Below are 21,697 nucleotides of genomic sequence, written 5' to 3' on the forward strand. Positions count from 1 at the left end.
TCAAGGACAGGGATTAGACATCACACACCCACACCCACACACCAGTTTCTTGTCCAAGGCAGAACCTCCACCCCTGTATTTCATTCCCTCAAACAGCAAACTCGGATGGCTGAGTGCTCATCAGCTTGGAAGGGAAACGGGCCCACCAAAATTCACGACGTAGTTTCTACATACTCGAGACGCCTTAGGTATGCAGAAATGTAGAAGTTTGTAAATCAGGAGGGGGGAAATCTTAACACTCCACCCCCCCCAAACAGACTTATAAGAACTCAAGAGTGTCCAGGCTGTATGACAAATTGAGGTGTCCAGGCTGCTCAAGTACCCACTGGGGAAGATTAGGTTTTGGGGAATGTGTGCTCCATGCGCTATACGAGGATGTTTCAGGAGCGGGAGAAAGAGAAAAACCCCTTTTCCCTTTCCAGCCCTCCAGAACAACCCTACACCTCCATGCTATAAATCAGAGCTATACAAATGCTCTGATACAGATACAGGGATAAGGGCAGCTGATTTATACTGGGTCAGGTTATTTGACGATCTAACCAGTATTGCTCATAATAGTGACTCATAATTCCCACTGTGGTCTTCCGCACGATGGCTAAACTAACCAGAAAGTGAAGGCCGAATGCATCATCCAAAAGTGGGCAGGGGGTCGCTTGTCATTCCCTCTTACAAGCCAGAATCACAAGCCAGGCTTCATTCTTGGTTTACGAATCCTGGCTTGTAGATGGAGTGACAAGCCACGATCTCTGGTTCAGACAACACATTAAGCTTTCAGTTTCTGGTTAGTTTAGCAGTTGTACTAGCAAGGAAGTGGGAATAAACTATCTTTCTCATCCGCTCTGTTCTCACATGGACCCTCCAATTCCGACCACAACTTGGTGAACTATTTTAGCTCGCACACTTCAGAACTTGTTTCATGGCGCATCTGCCTTATTTTGTCTTCGCTGTTACGTATGCAGAAGGCCTATGGCCCAAGCAAGAAATGATAGAGAAGAGAGGTGGGCTGCGTATAAAATGTCACAGCAAGAAGCAGAAGGGAGATGACCTCTGAAAACAGCGAGGCCAGGCTCTTGTGAGTCACGCCCACCTGCTTTACAGGAATGGCGAAAGAAAACTCTGGCTCCAAGTTTTATTGCAGAGTCCGATGTTTAAGAATCAAAATGGAAAGACAGCCACAATCCCCTTATGGTCAACAAAAGAGACTCAATCAGCAAACCTTTCTATCAAACCGGTTTGCAAAACAAGCAACATTCTTACCCAGGTACCACAACTCATGAGTCATTCACATTCCAAGTCAGTATGGGCCAGGAGAGAATGAGTCCCAGGAAAAAGACAAAAGTAAACCGCAAGGGGTCGTCCAGACACTCACCATCAAACTTTTTGTACCGGGAACTGAAGGTTGCTTGCAAATGATTGCTGAGCTCGGCGACGGCATTTCTGAAGTCGTGTTTGCTCTGCTGGCTGTATTTCTCTTCCATTTCTTGAGAGCAGCATGTGTAGCCTTGAGGGCAGACTTTCAAGTGATCACCTAGAACACATCAAAGGTGAAAACTTACACACCAGTACATGAACTGAAGACAACAATGGAAAGGTTAAGCCAATACAAGGAAAGGTGGCAGTGAACTCTCAGGGATAAAGAGCAGTTATATAGGCCTGGTAAGGCTACTGCCCAATTAAAGAAAGCTCGGTTGATGAATCCAAAGAGTATTCATCCATTCATTGCATGATTGGATTTGTATCCATTTGCATGGAACTAAACGCTTTCTGTGCTTTTAGAGGGTGCATACGTATGCATCAGCTTTCTCCGCTGTGGCACCCCGGTTGTGGAACGAGCTCCCCAGAGAGGTCCGCTTGGCGCCTACACTGTACTGCTTTCGTCGCCAGCTGAAGACCTTTTTATTCACTCAGTATTTTAACACTTAATTTTAACTTAAATTTAAATTTTACTGTTTTAACTCTGTATTTTAATCCTATATCAACTTTGCTGTGTGGTTTTATCCTTGTTGCGCTTTTTATACTGTATTTCGTAATTGTGTTTTAAACTGTTGGGTGTTTTACTGTGGTTTTAATTTTTGTGAACCGCCCAGAGAGCTTCGGCTATTGGGCGGTATAAAAATGTAATAAATAAATAAATAAATCAGCAGGGGCAATCCTGGAAGAAGCATTCCCTACTGCATGAGAGGGAAGAAGGAATGCACCTTAAGATGGTGCTCACCAGCTGCAGTTTATAGAAGGTACAGCAGGGAGTTTAGCGCCGCCCCCTGGTGGGCATGACAAGTGGCCAGACTTCCTCCCAACTTTGAAACTGCAGAGGTGGGTGACTGGTGCCTTCCAGAAGTTGTGGACTTCAGTTCCCATCAGCCTCAGCCAGCATGGCCGACAGTCAAGAATCCTGGGAACTGTCATCCAAAACATCTGGAGGGGAAAGGGGGGGTCTGTGCAGCGGTCCTTGCCACATCCCCAGTTCCAACATTGGGAGGAAAATTGGGCATTGTTCGGCAACCATGCGTACAAGGCACCTAAACAGCCTTGGTTGTGTGGGGCCAAATCTTGTGAACACTCCCTGCCCCACCTTTCCTGAAACAAAACCCAGGTTGGCGGCTGGCAACTACATATTTTTGGCTTAGCCAGCCCCAAAGGATAGGCCTCCCTGTGACTGACCGTTTTATGATGTTTCCTGATCAATTCAGGGAGGCCCTTTTAATTGATTATCCATGTATTTGCATCAGTTCCACCCAACCCAACTCAGTGACCTTTAGATGTGTTGGACTCCAAGTCTCATGCTGGCTGAGGTGTATGGGACTTGTAGTCCAACACAACCAGAAGGCACCAGCTTCGGGATTGCTGCTCTGTGCAATCAAAGGTTGCAGCCTTAGTAACGTGTACGGGAAAGATCCAACCCCCGGTCTGTACTACTCTCGACTTCTGACCCTTTGTGGAGGAATGATTTAAAAAACAACCTTATAAAGGAACATTTCCCCTAAGCGTAATCCCTAATCCGTTCCCATTCCCCCAGGCCCAATTGCCTTTAGAAATCATTGGTTCATACAGGAAACAGGGAGGGGAGATTGTTTAACACCACGGTGCTGAAACCCCCCCAAATAAAATGAAGAACAGTTCGGTTTTACAATTTTCAGAACACAAACTGGGCCACCCAAGTGTACCCTTTTCTCATTCCGGGTCTTGCCACATGCTCAAATGACCCAATTTCCTCCCCAATTTCAAAGCAGGAACCCTGTATTGGTAGACTTGACCATATCATCCTTTTAAATATGCAACCTTGTGAGACACACACACACACACACACACACACTACAACTCTGGGTTGGCCGAGGAGCGAGGAAGTGGATAATTAGGACATGCCTGCAATTCATTAGCCTACTTTTACAGCTGGAAGGTTCCTTGCTTGTTCACCACCATCACCAGCAGTGGATGGCCAGAGCAGGAGAAAAGTACAACATGGGCCTAATCTACACCAAGCAGGATATTCCACTATTAAAGTGGTATGGAAGTGGTATATAAAAGGCAGGAGCCACACCACTGTTTTATAGCGGTATTGGAGTACACTGACAACTGTTGGGGCCCATTGACACATACCATATACCGCATTCATGGTGTTATATCCTGCTTGGTGTAGATGTGTCACGGGCCCCAACAACTGTCAGTGCACTTCAGGACCACTATAAAGCAGTAGTGTACATCCTGTAGTGTACTTCAATACCGCTATAAAGCAGTAGTGTGGCTCCTGCCTTTTATATACCACTTTCATAGTGGAATATCCTGCTTGGTATAGATGAGCCCATGGAGCAAGGTGTGGAGAACTGAGCTGACACTTTCCAAGGAAGCTCTGACTTGGTCAGATCCAGTCCCAACTCCGGGGCGCATTCAGACAACACGATCGCAGTTCCTCCAAAGGATGGTTTGAGGATTGGGAATGAGCCATGCGTGCTCCTGCGTTCCCTCTTCCTCTTATGTGTGGGGCTTCTTTCCGGCGCCTTTCTTCTATTCCCAGACATTTCATGGCATATAATGTGCTCTTTAGTGCATCACTTAATTGTTTATGGTTGTCACTGACATTCTATTATTATTATTATTATTATTATTATTATTATTATTATTATTTATATAGCAACATCAATGTACATGGTGCTGTACAGAGTAAAACAATAAAATAGCAAAACCCTGCCGCATAGGCTTACATTCTAATAGAATCATAATAAAACAATAAGAAGGGGAAGAGAATGCACCAAACAGGCAGAGGGTAGAGTAAAACTCACAGTATAAAAGTCAGATCAAAATCAAGTTCTAAAAGCTTTAGAAAAAAGAAAAGTTTTTAGCTGAGCTTTAAAAACTGCGATTGAACGTGTAGTTGGCAAATGTTCTGGAAGAGCGTTCCAGGCGTAAGGGGCAGCGGAAGAAAATGGACAAAGCCGAGCAAGGGAAGGAGAGACCCTTGGGCAGGTGAGAAACATGGCATCAGAGGAGCGAAGAGCATGAGCGGGGCAATAGTGTGAGATGAGAGAGGAAAGATAGGAAGGAGCTAGACTGTGAAAAGCTTTGTAGGTCAACAGGAGAAGTTTATATTGGATTCTGAGGTGAATTGGAAGCCAATGAAGAGATTTTAGAAGTGGAGTGACATGGCCAGCGCGGCGAGCCAAGAAGATGATCTTAGCAGCAGTGAAGGAAGGCCAGTGAGAAGAAGGTTGCAGTAGTCCAACCGAGAAATAACCAATGAATGAACAAGAGTCTTGGCAGAAGAGACAGACAAATTCTAGTTGTTTTATGGGGTGGTGGTATTTTAATGGATAATTAATTTTAGCCGTCTTAAAATTTTGCATGTTTTGATTTGTTGTAAGTCTCCTTGAGTCTTTTTTTTTAAGAAAGCCAACTAAGAAATAATAATAATAATAATAATAATAATAATAATAATAATAATAATAATAATTTGTTGTGAAGAAAATATCCCATGGTGCCCCACTCACAAGATAACAGAGCTGACAAGTACATTATCTATCTATCTGAAGTTATTTTGAAGTTATTTCTGGGCCACTTTTAAGGGTGGGACTCTCTCAGGGCAGCACACAAGATTAAAAAAAGACACAACGCATTAATCAGCAATCCAGCAAAGATTCAGTCTAAAAACACCCCAAAGTTTAAAATTATCTATAAGAACCTAAGGAAAGCAGAGACGGTTGGTGCAGCCATTTCAACTAAGCATAGGCAAAGTGCCAAGCAGGACACGCTGCAGGCAACACAGCTGTTGCTCCAACTGACAGGTTGGGTCGTGGCCTTAGAGGTGAAGCCTCAGCCGTCCTTTCCTTCCTTTCAGGAAGCACTTGCTGGGATTCCCAACACCAAAATATTATCCTCTGCTCTCAACACACCCGCCTGTATCATCCTCCTTAATGGTTTACTGCTTCCTCTAAAAATCGGCTATAAAAAGAACCCATGGCTAATCCAATTTCACACTAGACTTGCGGTCTCCTTATCTAGGGACATTAGGATTCCCTTATCATTGGTAATTAACATGCTATTCCCAGAAAGGGAGCCCTGTTAGTCCGGCGTAGGGAAACAGAAGACAGCCAAGTGTCCCCTTCAATGAGAGTGACAAGTTCGGTGTCACACAGGTTTAGGTGGGCTTCGTCAGATGTGTTAGGCGGGCCGGAAAAACTTCGATGTTAAGCATGCCTGTGAGTACATATTGCCACATCCAAATTCAAAAGCATTCATTCTCATCAGCTCAAGCAAAACCGAATTACATACCCTCTATCCTAACTTCTTTTCCCGCGGGTGAATTTTGAGACTGTAAGACATTTGGGGCAGGGACCTAACTTTTGGCTTATGTAACTTTGTACTTGTGTACTCTGATGAAGCTGTACGTAGGAACAAAGTTTTGGAAAAGCTTGTAAAGAAGCAAAATAAAAGCATTGAGAATATCAGGACGATAGTGTAAGAGAGAAGTAGACAGCCTTGTAAATAAGGCACTAGTCCATAAACGTTCTCGGTAGCCTGTCTGTCCAAGTATAACTATGTTAATCAGTGTAAGCAAGTGTCAGAGTGAGTGGTACGGATTTTACTCCACCTACCACCTGCAACCCAAACTAGCCATCCATTGCTCCTGTACTAGCTCCGATTCACAGAGTAATTCCCCAAATCTAAACTGAGGGTGCCGGTCCAGGACACTTGGCTGAACTCTACTGTTCTCAGGGTACCACTCTAGGACACCTGGCCAAAACATTGCTGCTCCAGCAGACCCCATTTCTAAACCACCAGTATAAACCTACATTAGTGATTTATGGCACAGGGATGGGCCTGAAGGGAAAAAATGAACTGTTTTTCCTGTGCACAACAGCTCCCATCTCTGGTCGCCTGGAGCAAATTCTTTACTCGCCACAGGCGAGCAGTCAAATGGCAGTTTACAAGGCTGAGGATGATCAATACACATCCAACCTTAATGCTATACTCGCTGGCAGGAACAAGAAGGGATGAAAAAAGGAAAAGAGGACAGCATCTATTGTTCATTTGCTTTGCTTGCGTCATGGTCATGAGGTGCATATTCAAATTTAGAGGAGAATTTCTTTGGGCCGTTTTCGTAATAAAAATTCCACTCGATAAGTCACAACGGCTCATAACACTGAACCAAATTCTTGCAAAACTGCCAAACGACTGAGAAACTGGCCCTCTGGATGAATTCCGCCCAGGCCTCATAGGAGGGAGGGGAAACTATTTTCAGCCACTCTTTTGCTGTGTGTATGTTCAGCTGCTGGTTGGTCATCTGGGCCTAAAGAATATACATTTCCCTTCCGCGATAGAACTGCCCACCACAAAGCAAGAAATTCTAATTATTTCTGTGGCATGTACTTAAAATACCCTACACAACCCAAGGCTGTCTGGATTTTTCTTTTTCATTTTGCTTGCTGACAGCTACGGGCCCATGGATTTACTACAGAGAGAACGCCAGACGCTGAAAAAGGAATGAGAAAGATTTATGCCCCCTGCGCATGCAGGAGAGCCAAAACGCACATTAGGAAACTTAATTCTGTTCTGGAAATAAAAGAGAGAGGGGCGGCTAGAGGGGGGGGGGTTGGGGGCTTGCCTTCTCATTCATTCCTACCCAAGTTTCCCCCTCTGCAAATACTTGTTTTATAAGCCCAAGGTCCAGTTGTCCAAACTCAGCCACCGAATAAATGACTTAAAGAAAATAGCTGTTGTGGGAGCCAGTCGGACATTTTCTCATCAAAATAAACAGACCTGCGGCTGGGGGAAGAAAAAACCCTTTTCCAAAGCCCCTGTACTAAGAATGTATTTAGGTCTGTCCCTGCCTGGTCTCAAGCCTTGGGATGGATAATAACGCAGAATAAAACAGTTAGACCATTAGGAACATAGGGGCATTAGAACAGCCTTCTACTGTGTCAGACTGTGGGTCCATCTAGCCCAGTATTTTCAAAACGGACTGGCAGCAGCCAGCAGCCCTCCAGGGCAGGAGTTTCCCTGGAGCTGCTGGGAATCAAACCTGTGACCTTCTGCATGCCAAACAGGGGCTCTGCCATTGAGCCACAGCCCTTCAAGTGGGAAGGGACCCCATTGCTCTCATCCAGTGCTCTCTGCCTGAAAGAATAACACCAGCTACCTGAAAACCAAGTCCTTTTAGCTGGAGATGCTCAGGATTAGACCCGCATGCGCTGAACCACGGAGCATCAGCCACACTGCAGGTAGCAGCCGAAATAAAACACGTCATAAAACTTGGCAGTCTAAATGGGCCCCTGCCCACAACCTTCTCAAGCTGCAACATCACATTATTATTATTATTATTATTATTATTATTATTATTATTATTAGCAGTTGCTATAACATTGCATACATTTTTGCTTGTTCATTTTGCACAATCTATTCTGGCTTTGATTGGCACTGGAGGAGGGGTGACCATGGGCACGGAAGGCAGCTGACAACAACTTAAAAAGACTTATTCAGCCACCTGTCCTGTGCTTGAGACCTTCATCAAGAACTTACGAAGAGCCCTGCTGGATCAGACCAAGAGTCCATCTAGTCTAGCGTTCTGTTCACTCAGTGGCCAACAATTTACTCATGACCCACAAGCAGGGCATGAGTGCAACAGCACCCTCCCACCCATGTTCCCCAGCAACTGGTGCACACAGGCTTACTGCCTTGAATACTGAAGATAGCACACAACCATCAGGGCTAGTAGCCTTTGATAGCCTTCTCCTCCCGGAATTTATCCAACTCCTTTTCAAAGCCATCCAAATTGGTGGCCATCACTACGTCTTGTGGTGGCGAATTCCATAGTTTGACTATGCACTGTGTGAAGAAGTCCTTCCTTTTATCTGTCCTGAATCTCCCACAAATCAGCATCATGGGATGACCCTGGGTTCTAGTATTGTGAGAGATGATTGTCCAAACCATAGGGACTAGCAACTTCTTTCACCCAACACCAACACACACAAAGACACCTCCCGTGGAATCACGACGTACATCCAGACGGTTTTGTAAACTACCAATGCTGCTCTTCGATTTTGCCTGTGCTGAGGACAGAGAAATCTACGCTGCAATCCTTGACTGACTTACTCACGAGTAAGCCTTCTCGAAGTTACTTTCGAGGAGGCATGGATAGGCTTGAACTGCAATTTCAGAGACTTTGTTGATTTATTTCATTTATTCTCTGCCCTTCATACAAGGAGTTCAATGCACACACACACCCTGATTCTATATTCACAATCACCCTCTGAGGTTGGTCAGGCTGGGAGAGAAAGAGCAACTGGCCCAAAGTCATCCAATGACCTTGATTGGCTAAGCTGGGATTTGGAGTCTGACACTCTGAGCACCATCGGAAGATGTTGCTTTTAAGAAGGACACTGTCCAACTGTCCAGGAGGAGCTATCTGGTCGACATTTAGCACAAATCGTTTGCAAGTGATGCAGATACATTTAGCACATTACTGATGGGATGGAAGCATTTGAGGTGGATTCCCCACCCTCTTCAGAAGAAAGGGGTGATTGTATCTACCGGCCCTGGGTGAGCTGTCTTCTCCCTTCGAAAGACTCCAATCCATCAAAGTCCCTTAAAGCCGGCCTTAGAACCTGCTCTACCATCGGGCAACTGTGTCATGGTGCTCTCACAAGTTGCTTAAGGGCCAAACTACACATGATGCTAAGTGCGTCAAGTTGTGTGAATAGTTTTAAGACAGCAGTGGGGGGGGAGCTCAGAATTTGGGAGTTTAACCCTTTCCTTCCTGGCATGGTCCTGATGAAACTCTCTCTCTCTCTCTCTCTCTCTCTCTCTCTCTCTCACACACACACACACACACACACACACACACACACACACAGCTATTGGCAAATGATTTTTATCCCTTACTTACATCTGAAAGGGATGCGATAGCCCCCTGCACCGCTCTGTGCAGAAAAAAACACCCCTCTCTACATTATGGCCAATTGCCCTGATTCCACTTTTCAAACTATTAAAACACAGCCTAGTTGTTGTTATGATTTGGGGGTGCAGGCGGGTGGACAAAAGACTTAACCCAAAGGCAACGCCAAACTCATCTGCACTTTCGAAACCATAGCAACCTTTTTAGAACGAGAATCGTCGAGAAATTTCAGTTTAATCGAGTTGTGATTTAAAAATGCCGCATTCCACGCATTACTGTGGGTGAGGTGGGGGTGGGGTGGGGGTTAATTCTGGATTCTCCCCACTGCATCATTTCCTACATAAACCCACATCCTGCCCCCGTCTCCGAGAATCAGGGCAAATAATGAGGCTTAATCCTCGTTAGCTCTGTACGTTTCCTTTGAATCCTGTTACCACATTCCTTCATGCAATCAACCGCCCCTTAAAAAAGAAAAGAAAAAAGGGAGCACATGTGGGGGGGGGGGGGACAAATCCCAGCACCTCGGTTATGCCTGTCTCCTTTGCAAAAGGTTGTGACCTCCTTTGGCTTGCAGCCTTTTGACCTCTGGTTCCTGTCTGTGCCCTCCAGTTGGGAGAACTTGCCCTTCGAAAAGACCAATTTATATTAGCAGACCATTACTTCAATCACAAAGACAGGCCGAAATGTTTTCAAATGGAACAGAGGGGAGAAGCACACGGAAACACTCCATTTCTTATTAGCTTCCTCAACGGACAAAAAACACAAAGGGACCCCCTTCCCCCAAAAAGTCCTGAAAGCACACGGATAAGTCCTATCTTCCAACAGTGCACGTTTCCTCAGAAGTAAGTCCTATTATGTCCAATGGTTCCTTCTCAGGTAAGTGTGGACTTCCCAAGCGCATCTGTCTGGCCATTATGGGAAGCAGAATGCTGAACTAGATGAATCCTTGATCTCATCCAATAAGGCTCCTTTCTCCAGCCTGGTGCTCTCCAGATCTGTTGGACGACAACTCTCATCGTTCCAAGCCAACACGGCCACTAGCTGTGAACTGCCAGAGTTGCTGTCCGACACATGTGCAGGGTAGCAGGTTGAGGAAGCTTGCAGTAGGATGGTTCATATAATTCATAACGGTGTGCCTCAGACCCATCGGCGAAGGTAGGCATGATGGGGCAACGGCTGAGGGCCCACAGCCCAGTAGGGGCCCACTGACAATGAAGAGAAAGAGGAGCAAGGGCAGGTGGCGACAATGGTGGTGAGAAGGTAGATTCACTGAAGGAGGTTGCCCATGGAGGGTGTCTTGTCCATAGACTCTCCAAAACCTGGTGCCAGCACTGTGTGTGCCTCCATGTTCTTCAGCTGTAAATTTGGGCAAATACCTTCTAGAACAGGTATTCTAGATCTGTGCCCCCCACAGATGTTAGACTAGAATTCCCATCATCCCTCACCATTGCCTATGTTCACAAGGGCTGATGTTGGATTGCATCTCCCATCTCCTGGACGGCCATTACTTGCCCACTCCTGTTCTAGAATGACCTCTAATTGACAAACACTTATGTTCTTTGCATGGTTGCATGTGTGGACACAGTGCTTAGCCTTCTTGGAAATCTGTGACTTGACTGCTTGTGTCACGTCAACAAACACTTCATTAGTCTCTGCTTTCTGCTTGTAGTGCATTTGTAACCTGGACTGCGTCAGTTCCACCTCCTGCTATACCATCACCTGCCAAGTCCCATGGCCTACCTCGTGAGTGGATGAACTCTGTAGTTGCCCCCAAATGGGTAGTCCATACATAGGACAAACCCCATCTTTGGTTTTGAGATTTTGAGGGACATACTTCCTTGGCAGAAGCCACGCTGCTGCTTCCTCAACCAGGCTTGTTCTTCAACAAGCACAACAATTCAAGCCTTAAGAACGCCTGCCCTCCATTTAACTGTGACAGCTATTTGCATTCCCCACTCCACCACCCTATCCTTAAAAACATGTTCATCCCGACCATCTTTTGTTTTACTTCAATGATCCATTCTACAAGTTCTTCCTTGACATCTGCTTTAAATGTTCTACACCTTTCATATTCTTCCCGAGCAGTTCCTGGGAAGGGAAAAAAATTAACTTGGTACGTGGCTTTCACAAAGGAGATTAAAATCTCTCGGTGAACACAAAAGGCCCTTAAAAGCAACCAGATTTACATATTAGCAGAGAATTGACTTAATTTCAGCTTTGGGAAAAGAATGGCTGTTTTTGTCCACTAATGAGAAATGCCGGCTTCCGTCAAAAGGCGGGATGTTAATTTCTGGGAAGACTTTTTGATTCCTGCATGCCCTCGGTCAGTCACGGGCTTATTTAACGTCAGCAAAAAATCCCCACGCTGAACTAACTCTCTAAAACGGGGAATCCTTGCTTGTTTTACAGGTCATCGGGACAAAGCACGTAAGAAGTCTACCAGATGTGGTTTTGTTCACCTAGATTTGAACTGTTTTACATTTACAGGTATTGCAGCTTCGTTGTGATACAATTTTCTTCCCAAAACTCTTGTTTGCATGCTCAGACACGCCTATATATATATATATTTCAGCTTTATTTAGTCTAGCATGGTTTGCAGCTTCAGCAAATTGCTCACCGACCAGCGTCTGTCTTGCCCTTCCCCCAAAGTCCTGACTCTTCCTGTCACCATCATTTCTTGGTGACATTCCATAAACTCACTGACCAAAACATGTAACTTTTCATCATGGGGGTGGGGGAATGGGAGCTTGAAGCAAAAAGGAAGTTTCAATTACTTTGTGAAGCCAAGTAGAAAAATTAAGATCTAAGCAAACTTTATTAGGTATGACAAGCAAAAAGGCAGCGTTTGCGTTCGCTTTGCGGGAGCACAAGGGAAGCTTTCGAGGGTTTCTTCTGAAGCGACGAAAGAAGCAATGTTATTTCGATCAAGGCTCTTTTGCAAATATAGTTTACAATAAAAACATTTTTTTTAAAAAAAAAAAAACCAAGACCAGCCATACTACCACTGAAATGAAATTGCCACCTGGAGATTCATTTGGAGCAAAAGTTCAAGGCCTTGCTCTGTTGGTACCAGAAAGGAAGGAGGAATTAAATTTAAAAAGAAACGAAAATCAGGCTTGTAAATAGCCACTTGCCCAGGTACCTTAAAGAAGGAAAGAGGTTTCTTACATTTTCCTGAAGTATTTGCACTGGAGGGCTTTATGGAGATATTAGGAGCACTTTTCAAGACTAACTGAATGTAGCAAAGGCCTTTGTGGGTTCAAAGCCACAAGGATGGCCAGATATGGTACCTAAAATCAATCTGGAAACTCCAGGTGCTCATGTTTTATCATGTGAATCTAAATCTGTGTGTATTCAGAATATAAATGCGCTCAACAGAAGACATCTTGCACAAGGATTCACCCTTAATTCAAACATCAAGCAAAAACATGGTTTGAACTAGCCACGGTTAAAAAACCCACCACCATACTTTGAGCTTTCAAATATATAACCGTCAAACTGCAACATACAGCTGCCTGCCTGGTTTTTTTTTCCAGCTGTACAACACGTAGCTTCAGACGTGCACTACGTCCACACGTACAAGCGTGAGAAACTGGAAGAGGTGTCAACCGGCAGCAACAAAAATATCCACTGAGGCAGCCACTGACCTTCAAATCGGGTTGCAACCTGATTAAACATAGGTTGTAACAGCAGCAGCGCTACCAGCGTGCAAATGTATGTTAAAGAAAGGAAGACGTGGCTCCCCCAAATCCGTGGTTCGTGGGGCCTGCCGCTGGAAGCTCCTTGTCTACTCTGACTGGCAGCTCTCCAGGGTTTCAGACACGGAAGTCTTTCCTGGCTCTACCTGGAGATGCAGCCAAGGACTGAACACGGGGCTCTGTCATGGGACTCCAACCCTTCCCTTAAGACAGTGGTTCTCAACCTTCCTAATGCCGCAACCCTTTAATACAGTTCCTCATGTTGTGGTGACCCCCAACCATAAAATTATTTTCGTTCTTCTCTACACGATCCATTGTCATGGGATGGTTTGCTAATGAAAATAATACATAACAATAGCTTTAATAATACAAAAGATGATACATGACATAGTTCAGTCAATACAGTTTCCTAAGACCATCGGAAATATGTGTTTTCTGATGGTCTTAGGCGACCCCTGTGAAAGGGGTCCCGACCCACAGGTTGAGAACCGCTGCCTTAAGAGAAGGATGAGTAACACGTGGCCCACCCATTCTCCGCTGCCATCCCTGAAATCCCAGGAATCCTGTTGGGACACATGGCACGCAGGCAAGGCACAACTTGCCTCCCAGCAAAATCAGGATCCTGACAGCACACTAAACAGCTGACAGATTATTATTTTTTTCTGTTGCGGGGCACATTGCTTCAGGGGAAGTACGTCTGGGTCGAAGACAAGGGTGGCACCCTTCTCTCTCTCTCTCCCCCCCCCCGTACCTGCCCTTTCTCTCTGCCATCTCCTTCTCTCACTCTCTCTGCCACCCCTTTCTTTCAATCTCTCTCTCTGCCACCTCCTTCTCTCTCTCTCTCTCTCTCTGCCTCCCCTTCTTTCTTACTCTCTGCCATCTCCTTCTCTCTCTCTCTCTCTCTCTGCTACCCCTTTCTTTCAATCTCTCTCTCTGCCACCTCCTTCTCTCTCTCTCTGCCTCCCCTTCTCTTTCTACCATCTCCTTCCATCTCTCTCTCTCTGCCACCCCTTTTTTCAATCTCTCTGCCACCCCTTCTCTCTCTCTCTCTGCCATCTCCTTCTCTCTCTCTTTGCCTCCCCTTCTCTCTTTCTCTCTCTCACTGCCATCTCCTTCTCTTTCTCTCTGCCACCCCTTTCTTTCAATCTTTCTCTGCTACCTCCTCTCTCTCCGCCTCCCCTTCTCTCTTCCTCTCTCTCTCTCTGCCATCTCCTTCTCTCACTCTCTCTCCCACCCCTTTCTTTCAATCTCTCTCTTTGCCACCTCCTTCTCTCTCTCTTTGCCTCCCCTTCTCTCTCTCTCTGCCACCTCCTTCTCTCTCTCTCTCTGCTACCCCTTTCTTTCAATCTCTCTCCGCCACCTCCTTCTCTCTCTGCCTCCCCTTCTCTTTCTACCATCTCCTTCCTTCTCTCTCTGCCACCCCTTTTTTCAATCTCTCTGCCACCCCTTCTCTCTCTCTGCCTCCCCTTCTCTCTCTCTCTGCCACCTCCTTCTCTCTCTCTCTGCCACCTCCTTCTCTCTCTCTGCCATCTCCTTCTCTCACTCTCTCTGCCACCCCTTTCTTTCAATCTCTCTCTCTGCCACCTCCTTCTCTCTCTCTCTCTCTGCCTCCCCTTCTTTCTTACTCTCTGCCATCTCCTTCTCTCTCTCTCTGCTACCCCTTTCTTTCAGTCTCTCTCCGCCACCTCCTTCTCTCTCTGCCTCCCCTTCTCTTTCTACCATCTCCTTCCTTCTCTCTCTGCCACCCCTTTTTTTCAATCTCTCTGCCACCCCTTCTCTCTCTGCCTCCCCTTCTCTCTCTCTCTGCCATCTCCTTCTCTCTCTCTCTGCCACCCATTTCTTTCAACCTCTCTCTGCCACCTCCTTCTCTCTCTCTCTTTGCCTCCCCTTCTCTCTTTCTCTCTCTCACTGCCATCTCCTTCTCTTTCTCTCTGCCACTCCTTTCTTTCAATCTTTCTCTGCTACCTCCTCTCTCTCCGCCTCCCCTTCTCTCTTCCTCTCTCTCTCTGCCATCTCCTTCTCTCACTCTCTCTGCCACCCCTTTCTTTCAATCTCTCTCTCTGCCACCTCCTTTTCTCTCTCTTTGCCTCCCCTTCTCTCTCTCTCTCTCTCTCTGCCACCTCCTTCTCTCTCTCTGCCTTCCCTTCTCTCCTTCTCTCTCTCTCACCTCCTTCTCTCCCTCTCCATCTCTCCCTCTTCCACCCCTTTCTTTCAATCTCTCTCTGCCTCCCCTTCTCTCTCACTCTCTGCCATCTCCTTCTCTCTCTCGCTCTATGCCCTCCCCCTTCTCTCCCTTTCTCACCCTCCCCCTTCTCTCTCTATGCCTCCCTCCCTGCCCAGTGGGCTGCTGGGGGAAGGACAAATCATTCTTGTTAGACCTCTGAACTGATAGTTTAACAGAGGGCTTTTGAAATTAAGCTGAGGGTTGCAGGTTGCCCATCCCGTGTTAGGGCCATCGATGCCAAATTTGAGAGAAGTGTGCCAGGGCCTCTATGGACACAGGAGGATAGCCTTAGCTATCAAGCCAGAGGACTAGGGTCTTTATGTCTGATTGAAGAGCCTGCCAGCTCCGCTAAAGACTTACTCCACTGTTCCCCTAAGTCAATGCAACGGGGATGCCGACCAGGGAAGAGAGATGAGGTTCGCTGCAGGAATATCTACAAGGCTTCACAAAAGAAATAGAACGTGGAAGTTCACAAAAGGGCAGAGTCAGGAAACCAGAAGGAGTGCAGCATCACCAGGCACAAGCCACGTGGCAGCTAGACACTTGGAGGCCTCGTCCCTGACTCTTTGGCCATGACAGGCCACACAACAGTAAAAAAACAGCAGCAAGGGCCATGATGGCGGGCAAAGAATCTGAAACACAAACTCCAGGCTCCGGGGGTTGGACTTGATGGCCTTATAGGCCCCTTCCAACTCTACTATTCTATGATTCTGCACCCAGGTAATGCAAATTCCGCATAGACAACAGCTGAATTCTGCAACCTGGCTAAATTTTGCAAACTGACCCCGTTTGCCTAATTTACGTTGCATTTCTTAGATTGTTATTTTGCAAGGAGGAGGGTCTACAAAGGACACTCTCCTGGCTTTCAAGACTTCTGCAGCCATTGGCCACAGATGCAACAAAACGGTGATGACCTTAACCTAACACAATATAAATGCAAACAAGGAAGTTAAGGAAAGCGGTTAAAAATACAATTTTATAAATTAAAATATAATATTAAAAAAACAGATACAGAGCATTCCATCACACGTACATTGTTGTACGTGTGATAGAATGCTCTGTATGTTTTTTTTAATATTATATTTTAATTTATAAAATTGTACTGTTAACCTCTTTCCTTAATTTCCTTGTTTGCATTTGTATGGCCATTGGCCACAGACCTACCAACATCACCTTGCAGCCATAAAGCCCTAGAAATGATGAGGCTATAATTAGGAGGGGCCATTGCTCAATAGGGCAACCCTTCCTTTGCATCCAGCGGATATGAAGTTCAATCCTGGCCATTCCCAGATTATTATTTTTTTTTTAAAAAAAGGGATAAAATAATAGCATTGTGCTGAAAAAAACTTTCATCCCCTCCTCCCCCCAAATGGGTTCTGTTTTTCATTGTGCAATCATCTCTCTGGCTACAACCCCCGCCAACGGTGAGCCCTACTTGTGAGAAACAGTTGCAAATTTCTCCTCTCCTTCACCCCCTCCACCCCACCCCACCCACAGTTTCTCTGCCCACAAACAGGAGGGAGAATGTGAGAGGCCATTTTGCACACAGCTGCATAAAATTACATCTCTCTCTGAAATCTGCTCCCAGTCGGATTAGACTGGGGTGATCCAGTTGTGACACACACACACACACCCAACGTTTTAACCTTCTGTGATCCCTCACCATGGGCTATGGTGGCTAGGACTCATGGGAACTGTAGGCGAAAAAAATTGCTCACCCCTGATTGAGACAGTGAAGTGGAGAAACGGACTAGATTATCAAAAAGATGGACAAACCAAATAGATCCTCCAAAAGTTGGATTTTGCAAGCAATCTGTGCATTTTTCCTCCTGCGTAGCCGCAGAATCATGGCACACGTGCGCGCGCGCACACATAGGCCCTGGCTTTCCTCTCTCCTTTAAGCTGCCAGCTCCTATCGATAGAAGCCAGATCATCCTTAAACGGAGTTGCGCTGAAATGACTATTTGTGTTTAAATTCCTGTCGGCCCCTCGCTAGCCAGCCAGCTGCTCCAACTGATGTTTTCGCACATCAGCAACTCAAGGCGTCCACCAAACTCTCTCGCACACAAATTGCTCAGTGTACTGTACGCGCTGCCGCATAATATAACCTCTGTCGGAAAGCCCAATCGCTGCGCGACAGCGTATTTCCCCCTGGACCCAACCTAAAGGCGAGAGTTTATTCCAACTGAGCGGGGGAAACCGGCCAAAAAGGGCAGAATTCCGGGAGGAAGGGAGAGGGGGCCGAGAGCTACAGCCGTTCGTTTTGCGGCAACCGAGCGGTCAGCTCCAGCACTAGCCGGACGCACAACCAACTTTGTTTAGGTGCACGATGCCGCACGCTGGTTCCTCTTGGCTCCTTTCCCTTCTCCAGGCCGACAGAGACAAGAAGGTAAACAAGCCAAGAACAGCAAGCCTGTCGCCTCATGCACATAAGTGACGTTTGTTGTGCAGTTGGCTAGTTGAGAGACCTGGGGCAGGCCATGGCCCCCTGCTGCGCTGGGCCCCTTGCTGCTTCAACAGCGGTCAAGGCATACGTCGGCGCCAACGGTGACCTGGCCGCTGTCATCACCCACTCTCTGGTAACGTTCAGACTAGACTACTGCAATAGATTACATGTGCAGCTGCCATTGAAGACCAACCAGAAACGGCCATTGCTTGGAGATGTAAAGCATCTCATGCTTCTTTAATTCCTAAGTTTTGGCAATGCCCCATAGTTGCCCTGTTTGGGGAGGAGGTTCTAATAAGGATGAACTTTGTACTGAAACAACCTATAATATGGAACAATGTCTATGTCCTCCTAAATTACCGGCGGCTTCTTGGAAGTTAACACATGGTCAGTGCAGACGGATCTTCAGAGCCCTTATGACAGCCAAAGGACTTATATTATCACATTGGAAGGACAAATCCACACCTCCCATAATGCAATGGAACAAGGACTTAATAACAATATCGACTTTTGAACGGGTGTTATATAGACGCAACTTGCAAGTGGATAAATACACAGATATCTGGTCTGCTTTTCTTGAAACCTTTGTATAATTTTCTCCGTTTTTCTTTTTTTCTATTTATGAACGGTACACATGATGGAAATTGACGATAATTCTATATGCGTAATGTATGGTGGTTTTTTTTTTCCATTTTCACAATGTATATTCTGTGACTGTTAGAGCAGTACGACAATGGAACCAATTACCTAGGGAAGTTGTGGGCTTTCCCACACTAGAGGCATTCAAGAGGCAGCTGGACAACCATCTGTCAGTCATGCTTTTAGGTGGATTCCTGCACTGAGTGGGGGGGGGGGTTGGACTCGATGGCCTTATAGGCCCCTTCCAACTCTACTGTTCTATGATTCTATTTTGTTAATATTCACAAGAAAAAAGAAAAAAGAAAAGAAACGGCAATCGGTCCAAAATATGACCACTAGCCTGTTGACCAGAAACACGTGTGGCTAGTTATTAAAACATTTCACATTCTGCCAGTCTAGTTCTGAACACAATCCAGAGTGTTGGTTGAAACCAGCCTTCCCCAACCTAACGCCCTCTAAATGTTTTGGACTACATCTCCCAGCCAGCATGGGGATGGTAGGAATTGTAGTACAAACACATCTGGAGAACACTACATTGGGGAAAGCTGGCATAAACCCTTTAAAGCCCTATAGAGCTTGGCACCTGGCTATCTAAAAGACTGGCTATTCCTCTGAGTGGCCCCCAGCTTTGGAGGACTGGTGGGAGGCCATCACGAAAAGTGCTTTTTCAGTAGTGGCACATGTTTCCAGAATATACTCCCCATGGAAGTCAGCCTGGCACCCAATCTCGACTCAGTCTTGATGCCAGGCACTTTTTTATTCACGGTTGGCTAGTTTTCTTTTATTACTGCTTCTCTTTAACCCACCTTTCTGCTTTAAACGACTTTTGATGGTTCCGCGTTGCTTTTATGTGGATTGTTTTAACCTGGTTAAAAGCCTCGTGTGGCACAGAGTGGTAAGCGGCAGTTACTGCAGCCGAAACTCTCCCCACGGCCTGAGTTCGATCCCAGCGGAAGCTGGTTCTCAGGCAGCCGGCTCAGGTCGAGGTCGGTAAAATGAGTACCCAGCTAGATGGGGGAAAGGTAATCGCGACTGGGGAAGGCAATGGCAAACCACCCCGCTACAAACTCTGCCAAGGAAACGTCAGCAAAAGCAGGCGTCCCTCTAGGAGTCAGCAATGACTCAAGTGCTTTGTACAAGAGGTTCCTTTCCTTCCTTTCTTTTAACCTGGTTAGCCAGTTGCCCTGGAAATTCTCAAGCTGAAAGGTAGGATATAAATGTATATTATGTTTTAATTCAGTTTTATGTATTTTGTCGCTTGTTGTCCCCTGCCTTGATTGGAGTGGAGAGGCGAGTAAGAAATAAATTTATTATTATCATCATCATCATCATCATACAAAACAACCCGGTACCTTTTTAACCAAGGTTTTCTAACCAAGTTCAAAACCCAGTTTCAAATGCTAGGTAGGAGGAGACTCTGGATAGCAGTAAATCATACCAAATGTTGCATACAGCAGCTTTAAACCTCTGGGGTTACCTCTTCTCCTCACCCCACCCCCTTTTCTCTGATCACTGCTGGTTTCCAAGCTTTCGTGCAGATTTCCCCCCATGCTAAAAAGTTGAAAAGCCCTCTCCGAAGGCTTCATTACTGGCAGTAAGAGCTTAAAGGAGCAGGGCCTTCTCTGCTGTGGCACCCCGGCTGTGGAATGAGTTCCCTAAGGAGGTTCGCCTGGCACCTACACTACATTCTTTCAGACGCCAGGTGAAGACCTTTTTATTCTCACAGTATTTTAACACTTTATCAATTTAATTTTAACTTTGCTGTTTTAAATTTGAATTTTAAATTTGTATTTCTGCACCGCTGCCGATTTTATCCTGGTTGTGCTTTTATATTGTATTTTATATCATGGTTTTTATACTGTTGTTTTATACTTTGAATGGGTTTAGTTTTTGTGAACCGCCCAGAAAGCTTCGGCTATTGGGCGATATAAAAATGCAACAAATAAATAAATAATAAAGGTAAAACAGGTGAGTATTTTTGCCCTGCCCCTTTTCATAGAATCATAGAATAGCAGAGTTGGAAGGGGCCTACAAGGCCATCGAGTCCAACCCCCTGCTCAATGCAGGAATCCACCCTGAAGCATCCCTGACAGATGCTTGTCCAGCTGCCTCTTGAAGGCCTCTAGTGTGGGAGAGCCCACAGCCTCCCTAGGTAACTGATTCCACCGTCGCACTGCTCTAACAGTCAGGAAGTTTTTCCTGATGTCCAGCCGGACATCAGGTCCGTGGTTTGTCCTTGGCTCCACCCACCACTGGAACGTGCCCACGAGAGCTTCTGGTTAAGGTGGAAGGAACGCTCCCAATCTCGGAGGCTGCCAAATCGTCACTAGCGGAAGGGGGAAAGTTAGCAGGGGAAGATACATCCGCTGTTTATTACTTCAACGTTCTAAGAGCAGCAACCAGAGTGCACCTGTGAGACTCGTGGCAGACCACCCAAAGAAGATGAACTTTTAAGAATGTGCCAGGAAACCAAATCAAGGACAAGTTCACACATGCATAGGCATCACCTGACTTCTGCACAAGGGACGGACGGCAGCTGAATGCACAAACCGATTCCCATTGAAACCCTTTCGTGTTCGAGGTGTCAACAGCGAAATAGAGGTTTGGACCGTTGTTGTGTCAGACATAGCTGGGAAAAAGATATCAATGGCTACTAGTTCTGATGGCTATGTGCTACGTCCAGTGGCAGAGGCAGTAAGCCTGTGTGCACCAGTTGCTGGGGAACATGGGTGGGGAGGGTGCTGTTGCAGTCATGTCCTGCTTGTGGGTCCCTGGTCAACAGCTGGTTGGCCACTGTGTGAGTAGAGTGCTGGACTAGATTGACCCTTGGTCTGATCCAGCACGGCTCATATTCTTACTTCCTTGTACATTTCTAAACATATTCAACCTGGTTCATACCTTCCAACAACCCAGGATTATTTTTTTCTTAACTCCCTGGGTTGTCATGAGAGAGCGAGCGTGCTAGTTGACGCTGCGTGATCGCTCCTTTTAGGATGTACAAACCAGGAATTCTGGCTTGCCTCTCGCCCGAACTGGGTTATTTCTCCGGCTTGTTGGAAGAGAGACAAACCAGAGTTCCTGTTTCACACATCACAACAAACAACCCAGGCACTGGGCATCCCCGGGTTGTATCATTCCTGCTTGGGGCAAGACCCATCAGTTGACATGCATCAGCACGCTCGCCTGTTCATCACAACGCTGGGTTGTTATGACGTGCAAACTGGGCCATTGTCTTTTCCATCCCTCCTCCATCTTCATTACATGTGCGGGGACTTCTTATACTCTCTGTGTGTGTGTGTGTGTGT

At 46.2% G+C, this 21,697-nt stretch overlaps 1 protein-coding gene across 1 annotated transcript in view; it reads right to left on the minus strand.

Annotated features, from left to right (window-relative positions):
- Positions 1-21,697, minus strand: part of GPC4 (glypican 4) — a 99,026-nt gene that overhangs the window by 43,687 nt on the left and 33,642 nt on the right. Inside the window, exon 2 of the mRNA XM_063141589.1 lies at positions 1,370-1,528. Within this exon, the coding sequence (XP_062997659.1) occupies positions 1,370-1,528 (159 nt within the window). The remainder of the gene's footprint in view (positions 1-1,369; positions 1,529-21,697) is intronic.

The sequence above is a fragment of the Elgaria multicarinata genome, chromosome 15 (genome assembly GCF_023053635.1).
Source record: "Elgaria multicarinata webbii isolate HBS135686 ecotype San Diego chromosome 15, rElgMul1.1.pri, whole genome shotgun sequence".
NCBI classification, from domain to species: Eukaryota; Metazoa; Chordata; class Lepidosauria; order Squamata; family Anguidae; genus Elgaria; species Elgaria multicarinata.